The sequence below is a fragment of the Bufo bufo genome, unplaced genomic scaffold, assembly GCF_905171765.1.
Source record: "Bufo bufo unplaced genomic scaffold, aBufBuf1.1, whole genome shotgun sequence".
Lineage (NCBI taxonomy): Eukaryota > Metazoa > Chordata > Amphibia > Anura > Bufonidae > Bufo > Bufo bufo.
Window position 1 is genome coordinate 52,354 of NW_024401152.1, and position 16,993 is coordinate 69,346.

The 16,993-nt window shown below is 44.8% G+C and overlaps 1 protein-coding gene across 1 annotated transcript in view; it reads left to right on the top strand.

Moving 5' to 3' along the window:
- Window positions 1-16,541, top strand: part of LOC120984655 (calcium-binding protein 39-like) — a gene marked incomplete at its 5' end in the record, with an annotated part of 35,876 nt that extends 19,335 nt beyond the window's left edge. Inside the window, one exon of the mRNA XM_040413410.1 lies at window positions 16,296-16,541. Coding sequence (XP_040269344.1) covers window positions 16,296-16,541 — 246 coding nt within the window. The remainder of the gene's footprint in view (window positions 1-16,295) is intronic.
- Between the last annotated feature and the right edge of the window lie 452 nt (window positions 16,542-16,993).

Sequence of the window (16,993 nt, forward strand, 5' to 3'; positions counted from 1 at the left end):
TCTATTTATAACGTTACCGGGACATTATTCCTTTTAGATTGCATTTATCTTATCACTTTTATCACCTCTATATGTCATTACTACAGTAATCCGCCAACTTAATGTTATTTTGGCGCATGTAGCCTATATGTTCCATATTCGTTCTGCTTGCGCAGGGATTGGAGTGAGGCTGCTCAATTGCCGGCAGTGACTGTTGCGGCTCCACTCCAGCCACTGGGACGCAGAATTGATATTTTGTATGTTACGTAATAGTGTGTCAGTGATTTTACATTCTAAACTATCGCAAGTACCTTTAATAAACTTTTAATAACTTATATAACTAACTATTAAATACCAATTACCAATATCCTAGGTGTGCCCATTTATCTCTTTTCTACATATATATATATATATATATATATATATGCCGATTGTCTTAGGTAGGGGTTCATTTTTTGCGGGATGAGATGACTGTTTGACTGGCACTATTTTGGGGTGCATATGACGTTTTGATCGCTTGCTATTACACTTTTTGTGATGTACGGTGACAAAAAATTGCTTTTTTGTGGCACTGTTTCTATGTTTTTTTTTTTTACAGCATTCACCTGAGGGGTTGGATCATGTAATATTTTTATAGAGCTGGTTGTTACGGACACGGCGATACCTAATATGTCTACTTTTTTTTATTTATTTAACTTTATGGTTCAATTTGTTTTTATTGAAAACACAATAAGCATAGACATAATGAGTCACAGGAAAATTACGTTTTCAAGTATCATAGCTCCACACAAATATAAATTCAGCAATCATCAATTCAAAGATGAATGAAGAGAGGGGGGAAGACAAGACAAAAGGACAAGGGGAAGAGGTGGGAAGGAAGGGAGGGGAGAGGGAGTATACTAGTAATCCAGACAAGATTTTATAGCAGTAAAACTAATGAGTACGTTAAGTAATAGTACCTGAGGTCAACCAACCTGAAAAATTTGCCGACGCCCGGAACTGGTACCAGGCTTCCCAGTGTCTAGAATGTGCCACGCCAGATCCCTGGTCCTCAGCACCCAACTCCTCTAGGCGCGCCAGACAATCTAAAGCCCCCACCCAAGTAACTCTGAGAAGGCTTTCTGTTGAGCGCCAAACTCGAGGTATGATTTGGCGCATTGCTATGATAAAGAATCTAAGGATGCCTTTCTTAACCAATTTAATCCTACCCGGGTAAACTGAAAGAAGAGCTAACTGGGGAGATGGAGGTGTATGGGTCTTGTAAAGATGATCATATAGCGTGAGAATATCACGCCATAGTGTGGCCACTCCTGGGCAGTCCCACCAAATGTGTATCATGGTGCCCCTAGAGTTCAGGCACCTCCAGCATGTGTCCAGGATAGAGGGGTAAAACTGGTTGAGCTTAACCGGGGTCCTATACCATTTAGACCAAATCTTATAATTGAGTTCCTGAATCTTACATGATATCGAGGACTTATGGGTGAATAAAAGAGATCTCTTCCACTGATCAGGCGTAAGGGAGTATCCCAAATCATTTTCCCATGATTGCATAATTTTCTTAACCGGAGCAGTCAACTCCCCCGTGTCATCCCCGATCTCTCCCGAATTCAGAATGGCATATATGAGGGATATAGAGTGCCCAGGTGCAGAGGTAGCTAGGCATAGTTTCTCAAATTCAGATAAAGAGGATTAGAGTTGCGAACCGGGTGCCAGAGAGCCAGCGAAACTGCGCAATTGGAGGTAGTGAAACCATCGACCGGGTGAGTCGGGTATGAGATGTCCTAAGTCTTTAAGATCCATAATCCCCCTGACGGAATATATGTCTTTGACCCTGACCTTAGGTTTGGATTGCATCCCAAGAGATGGTAGGGTTGACAGTGCAGCAGGCAGTAACAGATGTCCGGATATGTTTGTGAGTGTGCCAGTGATCGTGGTCAGTCGAGCTGTGGAGGCAAACCCAGACCAGATATCGACTAGGGAGGATAGGAAAGGCGAGAACCTTTGGATAGGTAGTTGGGTCAGGGTGTTTTTCGGAAACCAGAAGACGCCTGGGACTAGGCCAGGGGCTAAAGCATGTTCTAATTCAACCCACAACTTCCTGTCAAGATTGTGGGTGAGGTCAATTACGCAGTTGGCAACCGCCGCTCTGTAATATGATAGGAAGTCGGGTAGACCCGTGCCACCGTGTTCTTTTGATCTAGTCATAAGATTGTAGCTAAGTCTGGCCTTTGACCTACCCCATATAAAGCGAGAAGCAAGTCTCCTTAATCGAGCGAAATAAGAGGCGGGGACCCGACAAGGGATCGTCTGAAATATATACTGTATATAGGAGTCTGGGCAGAACGTCCATTTTTAAGGTGTTTATTCTACCTAACCAGGAGACATTTAAGGCTGACCAAGATCGAAGGTTATTTTCAATGGTGTGAAGCATAGGCAAATAATTGAGCTTGAACAGATGGGAAGTATCAGGTGAGATATATGTTCCAAGGTGTTTAAGCTTATTTGGGGCCCATTTAAAAGAGAATGAATCCTTAAGGGCGGCGATATCACCGGGGGGGGGGGGGGGGGGGGTAATATTTAGAAGTTCAGATTTTTGGATGTTAACTTTAAAGTTGGACAATGCCCCAAAAATCTGAAATTCCTTCAGCACCGAAGGGAGTCCAATTCTAGGTGACGTTAGGTATAACAAGAGATCGTCGGCAAAAAGTGAGAGTTTATGTTCTACATTGCCAATGTGGAGACCTTTAATTGAGTCATTGGCTCGCAGGGCATTAGCTAGGGATTCCATAACCAATATGTAAAGAAACGGGGAGAGGGGGTATTCCTGTCGTGTTCCGTTTGAAATAGGGAAAGGATCCGACAGAGTACCATTGACACAAACCCGTGCAGTGGGACCAGTGTATAAAGCCATGATTCTATGAATCATTTTGGGACCCATACCAATATGCGCTAAGGTCCTTTCCAGGAAGTGCCAACTGACCCTGTCGAAGGCCTTCTCTGCATCAACCGAGAGCAAGCACATAGGGATCTTTAGTTGTTTAGCTTTAGAGATCAAGCTTATAGATTTGACAGTGTTGTTGCGGGCCTCTCGTCCTGGAACGAATCCCACCTGTTCTCTATGAATACAATTTGGTATGTGGGGGTGTAATCTTAAAGCTAACATTTTAGCAAATATTTTTAAGTCATTATTAAGAAGGGAGATGGGCCTATAGTTTGAACAAAGGGAATGATCCTTATCTGGTTTGGGAATAGCTGTAATATGAGCCTGGAGGGTTTGAGATGGGAAAGGACATGTGACAGATATAGAATTGAATGCTTCTATGAGCATGGGAGTCAGGTCGTCTTTGAAGTATTTGTAAAAACGTGAGGTCAGCCCATCTGGGCCGGGACTCTTCCCATTTTTGAGGTCTTTTAGAACGGATAAGAGTTCTGGTGAGGAGAAATCATCCTCCATGCCAGAAGACGCATCGTCTGGGAGACTCCAGGGACCAAATTGAGATAGGTAATTTTGTACGTCGTGGGACGAAGGTCTAGAAGATGTGGGTGTGTGATCTAAATTATATAGTTCGGAGTAGTATGTCCGGAACTCACGTGCGATTTCAAGCGGGGCGTGAATCTGGCCTTTCGAACCCACGTTTAACGAGGGGATATGTGTGAGAGGAATACGCGGATGTAAGGCTTTCGCCAACCATTTACCACACTTATCTCCAAACTCGTAGTAGCCTCGTTTAACTTTGTCTCTGAGACAAAGGGATTTTTGGTCAAGTATTTTTAATATCTGCTGTCGAATGGAGGAGAGTTCGGCTTTAAGAGAGTCTGAAGCAGAAGTTTTATTAATGGCTTCTTTAGCGTCTAGTTCTGTAAGGAGTGTAGCCAGCTTGTGAGCCCTTTCTCTTTTGAGCCGAGCCCCATGAGACAAAAAAACGCCCCTGACAACACATTTAAGTGCTTCCCATTTTAGAGGTGGGGCAGTGGTATCTGACCGATGGTCAGTGACAAAGTCAGCAATGGTTTTCTTTACCTCTGCAGCACAGACAGCGTCATTTAAGAGATTGTCATTTAATCTCCAGGTGAATGTGCGAGGAAGTGTGTGGGTTGGGGACAGTAATCCGAATACTGGAGCATGATCTGACCATATCAAGGAATCGATCAAGCATCGGGGATCAAAGTCCAGGAAGCTCTGCGATACGAAGAGATGGTCCAATCTGCTGTATGTGTTGTGAGCAGAGGAATAATAACTGTAATCTCTGACACCCGGATGCAAGACCCTCCACAAATCGACTAACTTGATAGATGCAAGAACTGCTCTGAACCTATGCAATTAAGAGGGAGAGATCGTGTACTTACCCACAGAGGAATCCAACTCGGGGGTCATGTTGAGGTCACCACCCAGGATGATACGGGAACCCTCGGCGAAGCCAGCCAGTCTTCTTAGGATTTTGGTCCCAAAGGATGCTTGACCCTGGTTAGGAAAGTACACATTTGCAACGGTGAATATGTGGTCATTAAGTGTGAGCTTAAGGAATATATATCGCCCCTTAGTATCAACGTCAGAGGCTAAAACCTTAGGTTGGAAAGCTTTGTGGAAAGCTATAGACTGCACCCGCTTTTTTATCTGGATGGGGACTGTGGAACCAAGTAGGGTAGTACCTGTTCCTACAATTTGGTATAGACGAGAGCTTAAAGTGGGTCTCCTGAATCATCGCTATCATGATCCTTTTTTTATGAAATCGATATAGGACTTGGCTGCGTTTCTCAGGTTTGTTGAGGCCCCTGGCATTGTAAGAACTGAACGATAACAATCCTGTCATGGTGGATGATAGGGGTGAGGGATACGGTCATATGGCTGGACTACATGTAAGGGAAGAAACAAAAGGAAGATGGAGGACAAACACACAATACAGTGAAGGAACACTGGGGAATCAGTAGACATATACTGGAAATCTGAAAAGTAACAGGAACCAAACAATCGGTTCAACGGTCACTAAGTAATGACTAATCGCCATATACAACACTACAGTAGGTGTTGTAGTACCTAGTAGGGGTAAGAGAAGACAAGGGCAGTACGGCTTCCTGACTTGTCCCCGGGCAAGTAATGAGGTAAGTAAGTATAATAGGTCACAAACAGCCTATCAGAACATTAGGTAGGACAGTAGGAATGAACTGGTGGGCCTGTGTAACAAGGCCATTTTAAGAAAGAAATCAATTGCAACTAGAAACTGAAGCCTCTCAATAGTTGGACAGTTCAGTCCTTAGAAAAACGGGAGCTTCTAGAGGGCCTCTGCTGTTTTGGGAGCGTCGTCTGCCAAGGATCTCTGCGTGGCGTGGGTATCATCTCCCGTTGTCTGGGCCAATCAGGAAGGCTGACAGGTGATAAGTTCAAAGTGTCCAATATCTTCTGGAGGTCAGCGATGGTTTGAAAGGTAGCGGACTTCCCATCTTTTCTGGCAAAAAGCTGAAAGGGGTAGCCCCAGCGGTAGATAATATCATGGTCCTTGAGGAGGATCAATAGAGGTTTGAGGGCTTTTCGTAGCAGGAGCGTATGCCTAGCTAGGTCTGGTAGGATAATTATTCCAGGGTATTCTGGGAGACTTGGTGACACGTTCCTAGAGGCTTTAAGGATCGCTTCCTTCTCTTTAAAGAAGTGAATCCTGCACACAATGTCGCGGGATTCGTGGATTTCGGTCCCAGTGTTCTGTGGATTCTGTCGATCTCAACCGGTGTATCCAGAGATTTGTTAAGTAGCCTGTCAAAGAGACCTTGAGCCCAATGTTCCAGGTCATGTGGAAGAACAGATTCTGGTACCCCCCTTATGCGGAGGTTGTTCCTCCTGTGTTTGTTCTCAATGTCATCAAGATGACTCAGTATGTCCTGAATCTGATCTGTATGATCTTGCAGGGTCTGCTGATGAGACTCAAGTGACTGGAGGGCCTGTTCTTGAATGGATTCCACTTCCTGTACTCTGTGACCCACTTGCTTGAGGTCTGATTGTAGAGCAGCTATGTCTTGCTTGTGTGACGCTTCCAGCTTCGAAAAGAGAGCATTCAGCTCATGCTTAGTAGGCAGAGCCTTGAGATGGACCTTCCAGTCCCAATCCTCCTCTAGTGAGGACGGTGTCGCCTGCATGGCTGTGTTTGGGCGCCCTGAAGAGCAATGCGACTGGGGTGATGAACTAGGCGTGGAGCGCCTGCTGTCCGCCATAGCGGGTGAGGATGGAGTCGCTGAAGACTGGCTATGAACAGCCCCTGCGTATGATCGGGCACCCAATACAGCAAGCGGTGAGTGGCTAGGGTCAGGGGATGCAGCTACGGTGACAGGCGCCGCTGTCTTCTCACCAGAAGTTGCGTCCGCCATCTTGGGAAGCGTGGATGCCTTGGCGCCACTCACCGGCTGAGAACTTGAAGCCAGGAAGCGTTCTATGGTGCCGGAATCTCTCTTCACCGGCGCAGGAGTGGACGAGGTTCTCTTCCTCCTATTTTTCATGTGGGCAGGTAGGCCGGTTGTGTCCTGGGGTCGAAATAATTACCGGAGACAGTCAGGAGCTCTGAGTGCGCGCTGCTCACTCGGCCATTGGCAAGCTCCGCCCCCTATTTATTTAACTTTAACACAATAATAGCATTTTTGAAACAAAAAATTATGTTTTATATCTCCATATTCTGAGAGCTATATTTTTTTTATTTTTGGAGCGATTTTCTTATATAGGGGCTCATTTTTTGCGGACTGAGGTGACTGTTTTATTGGTACCATTTTGTGGGACATATGGCTTTTTGATCACTTGGTGTTGCACTTTTTGTGATGTAAGGTGACAAATAGCTTTTTTTCCCTTTCGCCCATGACAGCACCACGAGAGAGAGGATCCGCCCCCACAGACAACAAATCTGCAGAATAAAAGAGCGGACACTCTCCTCCCAATTCAGTGTGGTTTCCTGTCTCTGGGGAAGCCTGCAGTTTTTTTCCTTTCAGGTTCCCTCCCTCTGGTGGTGCTCCTACACTGACCCCTATGGTGGGCTCGATTTCTACCCGTCGTACCTGCCGTTCCCGGGATTATATTGCGGCATCTCTGGTGCGCTGAAAGGGATGGGCAGAGGCACAGCAAAACTCCTGAGGGAGTATTTTGTGTGCTAGAATATTCATTGCCTGGTGGAATCGGTGATGCGCTAGAGGCACGGACCTCCAGACCCCAGGGGGAGGAGGAGGAGCTTCCGTCAAGGAGTTAGGCCAGGGAGAGCGGCATGTGTCACGTGACCGCCGGTGCGCGTCGGACGTCATCACAGAAGCGCCTATGAAAAAGGGCGCACTGTGGATGGAAAGCCGGCGTCCTAGCAGCGCTCTGGTGCAGTAACAGAAGCAGCCTGGAGGAGGACAAGCACGTGGAAGAGTCTGCAGTCCCTCCAGCCTTGGTACCTCTGAAGGGGTGAGTGCTCGGGGCATAATGTTGTGCCTCTACTAATGTATTACAGACAAAACCTAGGAAGGTGGTGACCAAAAGGAAGAATAAGGAATGTGTTCTTTGTAAAACTGTCATCTGAATGGGAGAAGAGGATGTGTCAGTTATGTATTGATAAAACGGTGGCTGAAGAATCGCCATCTTTTTACAAATATCTTCAGGCACATAATTCTACCTTATCTAAAAAAAGAGTCTAAAATAAGATAACAATACTGTACAGGAACATATTTCGTCTGATTCTGGTGAAGACGACATACATTCCTCATTATATGGGCAGTCTGATGTTTCATCCCTATCGTCTTCTGGAGAAGGTGAAATAAGTGGTAGACCATGTTTCCCTATAGAAGACACAGAGAAACTCCTAAAAGCCATACGTTCAACTATGGGCATTGAAGAGACAAAAGAACCCAGGTCCATCAAGGATATTATGTTTGGGGGGGCTAGAATCTAGTCACCATAGCACCTTTCCGGTTCATAAAAATGTTTCAGCTTTAATCAAATGTAGGAGAGTCCCCCGGGATAATAATGGACGGACGATGCGTGCCACCAGAGGTCCTGGCCTCGGTGGAGTAAGAACCGGATCATTGCATTTACAGCGGCGAATGCTGCTGGCGCAGCGTGTCTGGGCCGGTTCTTACTGGGAACAGGTAAATAGCAGGGTGGGTGCCTGTTCCCCACGGCCAGCCCAGGTTTTTGGTGGAGCTGGGCCTTTAAAGAACCCAGCCTGCTAAAGAGCACGGTGGTGTGTGTCTTGCTGTGCTGGAGGTTTCCACAGACAGAGTTAGTGCTGTGAAGGAGAGTCTGGGCGCAGCACACATTGAAGGATAGCCCTGGGACCTGTGGTGCTACTAGCCGAAGGGGCTCTGGCCTGAGGGAGACAAAGGCAGGTAGCCTAGAAGCCTGCAGGACCTCTGTGGTCTGTCCCACAAACAAGGTGACTCAAACCTGCTGTTTATTTTCTATGGAGGGACTTTTGTTCTATGCACCTGTGGATATGCACCTGTGTGGTCTGCACATTGCCTGTTATGCCTTTGGTGTGAATAAAGTCCCGGTGTATCACAAAGACTGTATGTGATTGCCTCAATACTGCCGCCGCTACCGTAGCCTACCATGAGCACATCCCCACACAAAGGAGAATGGAAAAAACCTAACAGAAAGGTTTACATAGCTAAAAATGTTAAACGTAAATATCCCTTCAAGAGGAAGATTGTGAGACATGGGATAAAGCACCAAGAATAGACTTAGTCATTTCTAAAGTATCTAGGAAGACGGCTCTTCCCTTCGATGATATGGAGATATTAAAGGACCCACTGGATAAAAAAGCTGATACGTTTTTAAAAGGGGCATGGGAAGCATCTACTTCTTCGTTCAGACCGAGCATAGCCTCTACTTGTACGGCCCGATCTCTGATAGTATGGCTCTCTGAATTAGAAAATCAATAAAAAAAATAGATGCCCCATGGAAGAAATTTTATCAGCATTGCCAACTATAAAAAAAAAAGCAGCTGACTTCTTGGCGAACTCTTCACGCTGACTCTGTTAGACTGGCAGCCAGATCTGCCTCTTTGTCTAACTCAGCCCGTAGAGCACTCTGGCTAAAAAATTGGATGAGATAATTCTCATCTAAAAATAAACTATATGGGGTCCCTTGTGAAGGAGAGTACCTTTTTGGACCAACTCTAGATGACTTACTAGATAAAGCGGCCGACAACAAGAGAAAATTCCCCCTCAAAAAATTGGTTCAACCGCCATTTTTCGTCCCTTTAGAAATAGTCAAGAAGGAGACAAAAAATCCAGGGAGGACAGATTTCGGAACCAAAAGAGAGGTAGAAATTACTTTTTCAACCAATCCTTTGGAGACAAAAAGAAACAAGACCAGCAATGACGCCAGAAGTCGGGTAGGGGGCAGATTGAAAAATGTTTTCCCTGCCTGGTACCATATTTCTTCAAGTTCATGGATACTAGACACCATTCACAATGGATTAAAGCAGAAATGGCAGCTCACATAAGGGAAAAAGATTTTATCTTCATACCATATCTGGAGGATTTTCTGATAGTAGGAGGAACAGAAGAAGCTTGCAGAGCAGCAGTATTGACAGTATCATAAATTCTGAACAAGTTGGGATTGATTTTGAATCTGGAAAAGTCAAGACCAGATCCACCAGAAGACAGTCTTTTCTGGGACTGATATCAGATTCCTCCTGACAGAAATGTTTTTTACCACAGGAAAAAGTAATCCTTGTCCAGGAAAAAATCAGATCTGATCAGGAACCCAGTAATCACAATGAGGAAAGGAATGTCTATTTTGGAGTCCCTCACATCATGCATCCCGGCAGTAAGATGGGCGCAACTCCACTTGAGTACTCCAGTGGGAAATCCTGTTATTCTGCGAGAAGAACGACTCTCTGGAGGCAAAAATAAGATTATCAGACCTTACTCTTCAGAGCTTAAGGTGGTGGCTGGAGGAGAAGAATCTGATTCAGGGAGTGTCATGGAAGCTGGAAGACCTGATATGTCTAACTACAGATGCAAGCCCTTGGGGGTGGGGTGCTCACATCCAAGAGATCTCCCTTCAGGGTCCTTGGAGGGATATCCGGGAAAGAGGATCCTCCAACCTAAAACAACTAACTGCGGTACACTTTGCAATGAGCTCTGTCCTCCCAAGAATAAGAAGAAAAGATCTCAGGGTCATGACAGACAACAAGACGGTAGTCTCGTATCTAAACAAACAGGGGGGTACAAGGTGCAAAACTCTGATGCAGGAAGCCCAGAAAAGCCTCCTATTAGCAGAAAAAGACTGTGCCTCAATCTCAGAGGTGGGGAAAATGGACAGGCAGACTTTCTGAGTCGCCATTTTTCTCTCAGGGCGAATTGACTCTAGACCAATCCATTTTCAAGAAAATAACGGCCCTCTAGTGACAACCAGACATCGACCTCTTTGCTACTTACCAGAACAGAACGATCAAGAGATTCTTCTCCCTAAACCCAGCGGGATCCCCTTCTGGGATATATGCTTTCCTTCAGAACTGGAATTTTCCCCTAGCTTATGCCTTTCCTCCTCTTCCCTTGATTCCTCGTGTTTTACGGAAAATCAGGGAAGATGGGGCGAGAGTTATTCTCATTGCCCCATTTTGGCCAAGAAGTTCTTGGTTCACATGGCTCCGATTCATGTCAATCTCGGAACCCTGGGTTCTTCCTGAGAACTGGATTCTATTGAGCCAAGGCACAGTTTTTCTCCCCCGCATAAAATAATCTCCATTTAACGGCCTGGAACTTGAAAGGTACTTGTTAGGTAAGAAGGGATTCTCTAACACCCTAATCTCTACCCTTCTTAAGAGTAGGAAAAAAGTAACGGTGGCTATTTATGCTAGGGTTTGGCAAAAATTCCTAGACTTTGCTCAGATCCATATACAGTACAGACCAAAAGTTTGGACACACCTTCTCATTCAGAGTTTTTTTTATTTTCATGACTATGAAGGCATCAAAACTATGAATTAACACATGTGGAACTATATACATAACAAACAAGTGTGAAACAACTGAAAATATGTCATATTCTAGGTTCTTCAAAGTAGCCACCTTTTGCTTTGATTACTGCTTTGCACACTCTTGGCATTCTCTTGATGAGCTTCAAGAGGTAGTCCCCTGAAATGGTCTTCCAACAGTCTTGAAGGAGTTCCCAGAGATGCATAGCACTTGTTGGCCCTTTTGCCTTCACTCTGCGGTCCAGCTCACCCCAAACCATCTCGATTGGGTTCAGGTCCGGTGACTGTGGAGGCCAGGTCATCTGGCGCAGCACCCAATCACTCTCCTTCATGGTCAAATAGCCCTTACTTTCAAAGTTTTCCCAATTTTTCGGCTGACTGACTGACCTTCATTTCTTAAAGTAATGATGGCCACTCGTTTTTCTTTACTTAGCTGCTTTTTTCTTGCCATAATACAAATTCTAACAGTCTATTCAGTAGGACTATCAGCTGTGTATCCACCTGACTTCTCCTCAACGCAACTGATGGTCCCAACCCTATTTATAAGGCAAGAAATCCCACTTATTAAACCTGACAGGGCACACCTGTGAAGTGAAAACCTGTCACGGCCATGGCTATGACCGTGACTCCTGAACCGCATGCGGTTGTCAGCGGTTTTCATTGGTGTTCAATCACAGGTGAGGGCTGTGGTATTGGCCTCACCTGTGGTTGCCGCTGGCAACAGTATGTATGTGGCAGCGTAGCAGGCTGAGCTGTGCCATGCAGCTCGCTACGCTGCGCATGCGGTTTTGTGTGTGATGTGTGGATGTGTGCACTGTGTTTTATGTTATTGTGTGCACGTTCCCTTTAAGTGGTGTTTTCCCTTCCCTGGTGTTGGAAGGGTTAATCCCCTTCCTAGTGTGTGTGATCACTGGGTGTGTCCGACTGTGGGGTGTGGCTTCTTGGCCTATAAAGCCTCACTGCTTTTGCAGGCCTTCAGGTTGCTTCAGCCATGCTTAGCTGAGAGCAGCCTCATGTATTTATTACCTGCCAGTAAGAGCCACCCCTGTGGTCATAAACCTTAATGTCATAACCATAATGTCGCTTTAAGTTATTTCTAGTTATGTGTGATGTCCGTGTGATGTTTTATATGTGATTTTGTGCAGCTATGGATCTGGGTCCCTGTGTGGGGATGCGTTTGTGATCTGCACCCTGCTAACACAGGGATCCAGTCAGCAAGGCTGTGGCAGGTAGGTGGAACTCTTTGTTCCCCTGCCATATCCATAGAGCTGTTTATGTCTCCCCTTTTCCTGCAGCTTGGCCGTTGAGACTCCTGCTCCTCCGTGTCTAGGAGGAGTGGGCTTGTCTTACTCAGCTCCTAGGTGAGGGTCATCTTGAGGGCTAGCAGGGACTTTTAGGTTCCGGAGCATGGGCCCTCCTACCATCAAGGTTGGCTCATGTAGCTAGGAGCCAGGGTCAGGTTAGGGATGCGTTTAGGAGGTGACCTGCTCCCTAATCCTGTCTTCATGGCCAAGCAGCCGTAACACCACCGGGCTCCACACGGCTGAGGATTTCCCCCATCCTCAGCCGTGACAAAACCATTTCAGGGGACTACCTCTTGAAGCTCATCAAGAGAATGCCAAGAGTGTGCAAAGCAGTAATCAAAGCAAAAGGTGGCTACTTTGAAGAACCTAGAATATGACATATTTTCAGTTGTTTCACACTTGTTTGTTATGAATATAATTCCACATGTGTTAATTCATAGTTTTGATGCCTTCATAGTCATGAAATTAAAGAAAACTCTTTGAATGAGAAGTTGTGTCCAAACTTTTGGTCTGTACTGTATATATAGTTGGAAAATGAAATTGAGTAAAGAACAAAACAAAAATAATAATAATAATAATAATAATTAATAAAAATAAATATTGGATGAGGATAAAATTTTAATTAAAGATAAAATTGAATTAAGACTAGAGATGAAAAACATAGCAATAGTAATAATAGTAGTAATGATTTTTATGAATCTATATAAGTATATACTATTGCATATTCATTTTATTCATAGGTATTATTTATACACCCAAGCATTTCTATATGTTAATTTTTAAGATGTCTCACCGCTATTACGGTTATTATCATTATTACTATTATTACTATTGCTATGTTTTTCATCTCTAGTCTTAATTCAATTTTATCCTTAATTTCAATTTTATCCTCATCTAATATTTATTTATTTTTATTATTTTTTATTATTATTTTTGTTTCGTTCTTTACTCAATTTCATTTTCCAAATATATATATATATATATATATATATATATATATATATATATATAATTTTTTTATTTTATTTTTTTGTTGTGTTTTTTATGTATATTTATATTCATATATTTTTATTTTGCATATGGTGTGTCCTTTAGACTTGATAAAGGTGTCAGAAGTACCCCGAAACGCGTTGTCTACCAATAAAAAAAACAAGCGTCCTTTCTTCTTGTTCCCACTGTCTAACCCGAGTGGTGGGGTGGCTCCCACCCAAGGGATTTGGAGAGATCTGGGCTGCACCAACTGTGAACCGTCTACAAACAACTGTCACTGGGGTGCAACCACAAAAGGTGAGCAAACAAAACCTTTTTTTAGTGGATTTTCCACTTATTGAACATACTCACCCTATGAGCACCTTTCTCTACCCTCTGGCCATCATTTGCTAGACATTAGAAGGACCCTGATTAATTACCTATCTCATACTAAAGACTGGCACAGATCTTTTTCACTCTTTGTACTCTTTCAAGGAGTGAATAAGGGAAAGGCGGCCACAAAAAGTTCTACAGCTAGGTGGGATTGTCTCTGCTATATCTTTGTCTTATCTTGCTTCCGGGTTGTCTCCTCCCGTGGGTCTTAAGGCACATTCTACCAGGGCAGTTGGTACTTCCTGGGCGGAAAGATCCTCTGTTCCCATAGAGGATATTTGCAGAGCGGCTACCTGGTCTTCTCCTTCAACCTTTTTCAAACACTATTGGCTTGATTTGAACTTCTCTCCTTCGGGGTCGTCCTTTGGGGAAAAGGTGCTTCTTTCTACTCTCCCACCCTGATTTTTCCTCTAGTAAATCTCTCGTGGTGCTGTCATGGGCGAAGGGAAAAATGATGATTACTTAACGGTAATTTGATTTTCCAGAGCCCATGACAGCACCCTTATATTTCCTCCCTATTGGGTTATCTTGGTTCTTTTATACTCACACAGGTGTTGCATGTAAAAAAAATAATAATGATTAATCATCTAACACTATGTTGGTGGAATTCCTCCAATGCTTGGATATTACACTAAATTGGGAGGAGAGTGTCCGCCCTTTTATTCTGCAGGTTTCCTGTCTGTGGGGGCGGATCCTCTCTCTCATGGTGCTGTCATGGGCTCTGGAAAATCAAAATACCAGTAAGTAATCATCATTTTTGACACAGCTTTTATTTTTTATGGTGTATATCGGACAGGGTGGATCATGTGTTATTTTCTATATTTTCTTATTACTTAATTGCTTAATTGGAGAATTTTTTTTTTACATGTGAAATCTTTTTTTAAATTTTTCTTAATAAAACACTTTATTTTTTATTATTTTTTCTTTTTCACTTTGTGTCCCCCATGAGGTCATACAAGACCTCTGGGAGACATTTGACTTAATTTTTTCCCCCCAAAATTGATTTCTCCTATAACTGGCGCTGACATAGTTGCCCCAGTTACAGTGGAAATACAACCCCCAGAGAGGCTGTACAGCACCACAGGACCACCGTGCCAGGACAGGAAGCGCATAGCGCTTCATGCTCTGTATAAACAGCGCTTGGTGAGCACTGTGTATGCAGCGATCTAGAAGGCAGCGACACCTGGAAACTGTCCCTGCCTTCTCTCTGGGTTGCCCTGCTGTCATTGACAACGGGCAACCCGCTCTGCAGCTGCACGATTAGCGTGCAGCTGCGATATCTGAATGGACGTTCCAGAACGTCCATTCAGAGTTAAACATCCACCCGTTGGACGTTTATATCCTATGGGCGGATGTGAAGTGGTTAAAGAGGACCTGTCACCTCTTGGAAAAAAGTGAAGCATGCTTTTTCTTTAAATATCTTAGATTCCATGAATGGCCTGCCGTTATTTTTATGTCACAGGCCCCCCTGTCTTCGAGATATGGCTCCCCGGGTTTATTAGTGCCCTATAAGTAATGGCTGTGGTTTGTCATGGACTTGTACATTGACTTCATTGCTGTGCCACTTTCCAATAAGCACAGACAACATCACAGCTGCATCTTCCCAGCCATAAATAGTGTGGTCTCACCCTCTTCTGCTTCGCTTTTGTCCCACCGGTGAGTCCCACTGATCTGTATACCAGTGTAGCCCCAACTGGAGTTTGCAGAGAGCTGGTTTCACAAGATATGCTTATGAGGCATTTAAAGGGATTCTGTCATCAGAAATGAGCCCTATAAGCTAAACATATGGCGATGTCCCTTGTAAAACACAGAATCCTAAAGTGAGTTTATCAAATGCCCCTGTGGCTCTATATTCCTAAAAAAGCGGTTTATATCACCTGTCAATCACTTAAAAATGTGTCCAAGGGGACGTCTCATGGTGAAAGGTGCCCAGCTGCAGCCAGGTCGTTTAGGTGCCCAGCCCCGCCTTCTTAGCTGAAATCGCCGCCCTCCCTTTCATGCGATCCGCCTACCTCACGTCATCACTGCCTCTCTAACCACCGCTCGCTTCATCCAGATCCCGCGAGCTTTGAACCAGGCTGTAGGACGTTGGATGGCTGGGATGGGCAGTCAGTGGAGGTTCGAGCGAAGTGCGCCGGCCGGCGCATGCGCACTTCGCTATACGAGGCCGCTGCCAGTAGTTCGCACGGGCGCATCAGGATATACCTAGTGCACACGCGCGGGATCTGGATGAAGCGAGCGGTGGTTAGAGAGGCAGTGATGACGTGAGGTAGGCGGTTCGCATGAAAGGGAGGGCGGCGATTTCAGCTGAGAAGGCGGCGCTGGGCACCTAAACGACATGACTGCAGCTGGGCACCTTTCACCATGAGACGTCCCCTTGGACACATTTTTAAGTGATTGACAGGTGATATAAACCGCTTTTTTAGGAATATAGAGCCACAGGGGCATTTGATAAACTCACTTTAGGATTCTGTGTTTTACAAGGGACATCGCCATATTTTTAGCTTATAGGGCTCATTTCTGATGACAGAATCCCTTTAAGGAAAGTGCTTGTTTTATAGGTGACAGGTCTGCTTTAAGAGCGGAGCTCCGCCTGCCACTCAGCAATGGTTGAGCACTCGGTCAATCACTGAGAGTAGGGAAGGGGGATATAATGATACAGCCTGATGCTACCCTGACATTGATGTAAAATAACTTTTTTTTCTCCTTGAACTTCTAGGTATTTGTAGTCAACCCGAACAAGGCACAGCCTGTCCTGGATATCCTCCTCAAGAAGCAGAGCAAGCTGATTGAATTCCTCCGCAAATTTCAGAATGACCGTACTGAGGACGAGCAGTTTATCGATGAGAAAACCTACCTAGTGAAACAAATCCGGGACCTGAAAAGACCTGCACAGCAAGAGTCTGGAATGGAAGCTGTAACAAAATCTGAGGTGAATAGACAGATAGATATCATATTCTCCTAAACTTACATTATCAATAGCTAATTGTATAGCAGTGGCTAATTGATCTATTAAGCAAATGCAAATTGTACCTCTAGATGCCAGCCTATCTAAAGACTAGATGAGACCCTCCACATTCTCAGAGGAAGTCCCCATTTAGCACAGCCCTGCTAATTGCAAACCATTTTGGCATCCTAATAAAGACCTGGGAGAGGGATACTTAAAATGCATAGCCATCCTAGACATGTTGGCTGCTAGACCAGTGGGTGGTTGTAACGGATCTCCTGGCACCCCGATCGGGTACCTCCATCGATGGATGCTCCTAGTGCTACCTGAGGACTCCAAGCACTCCACTTGACACCGTAAGCACTGCAGATCCCACGAACCGCCGAAGCTTGGTTGAGGTCTCACCATCTCCTACCCACCCTGGACCTACGACAAGGCTCCAGGCTCCAGTGGGTGAACCTCTCCTAAAT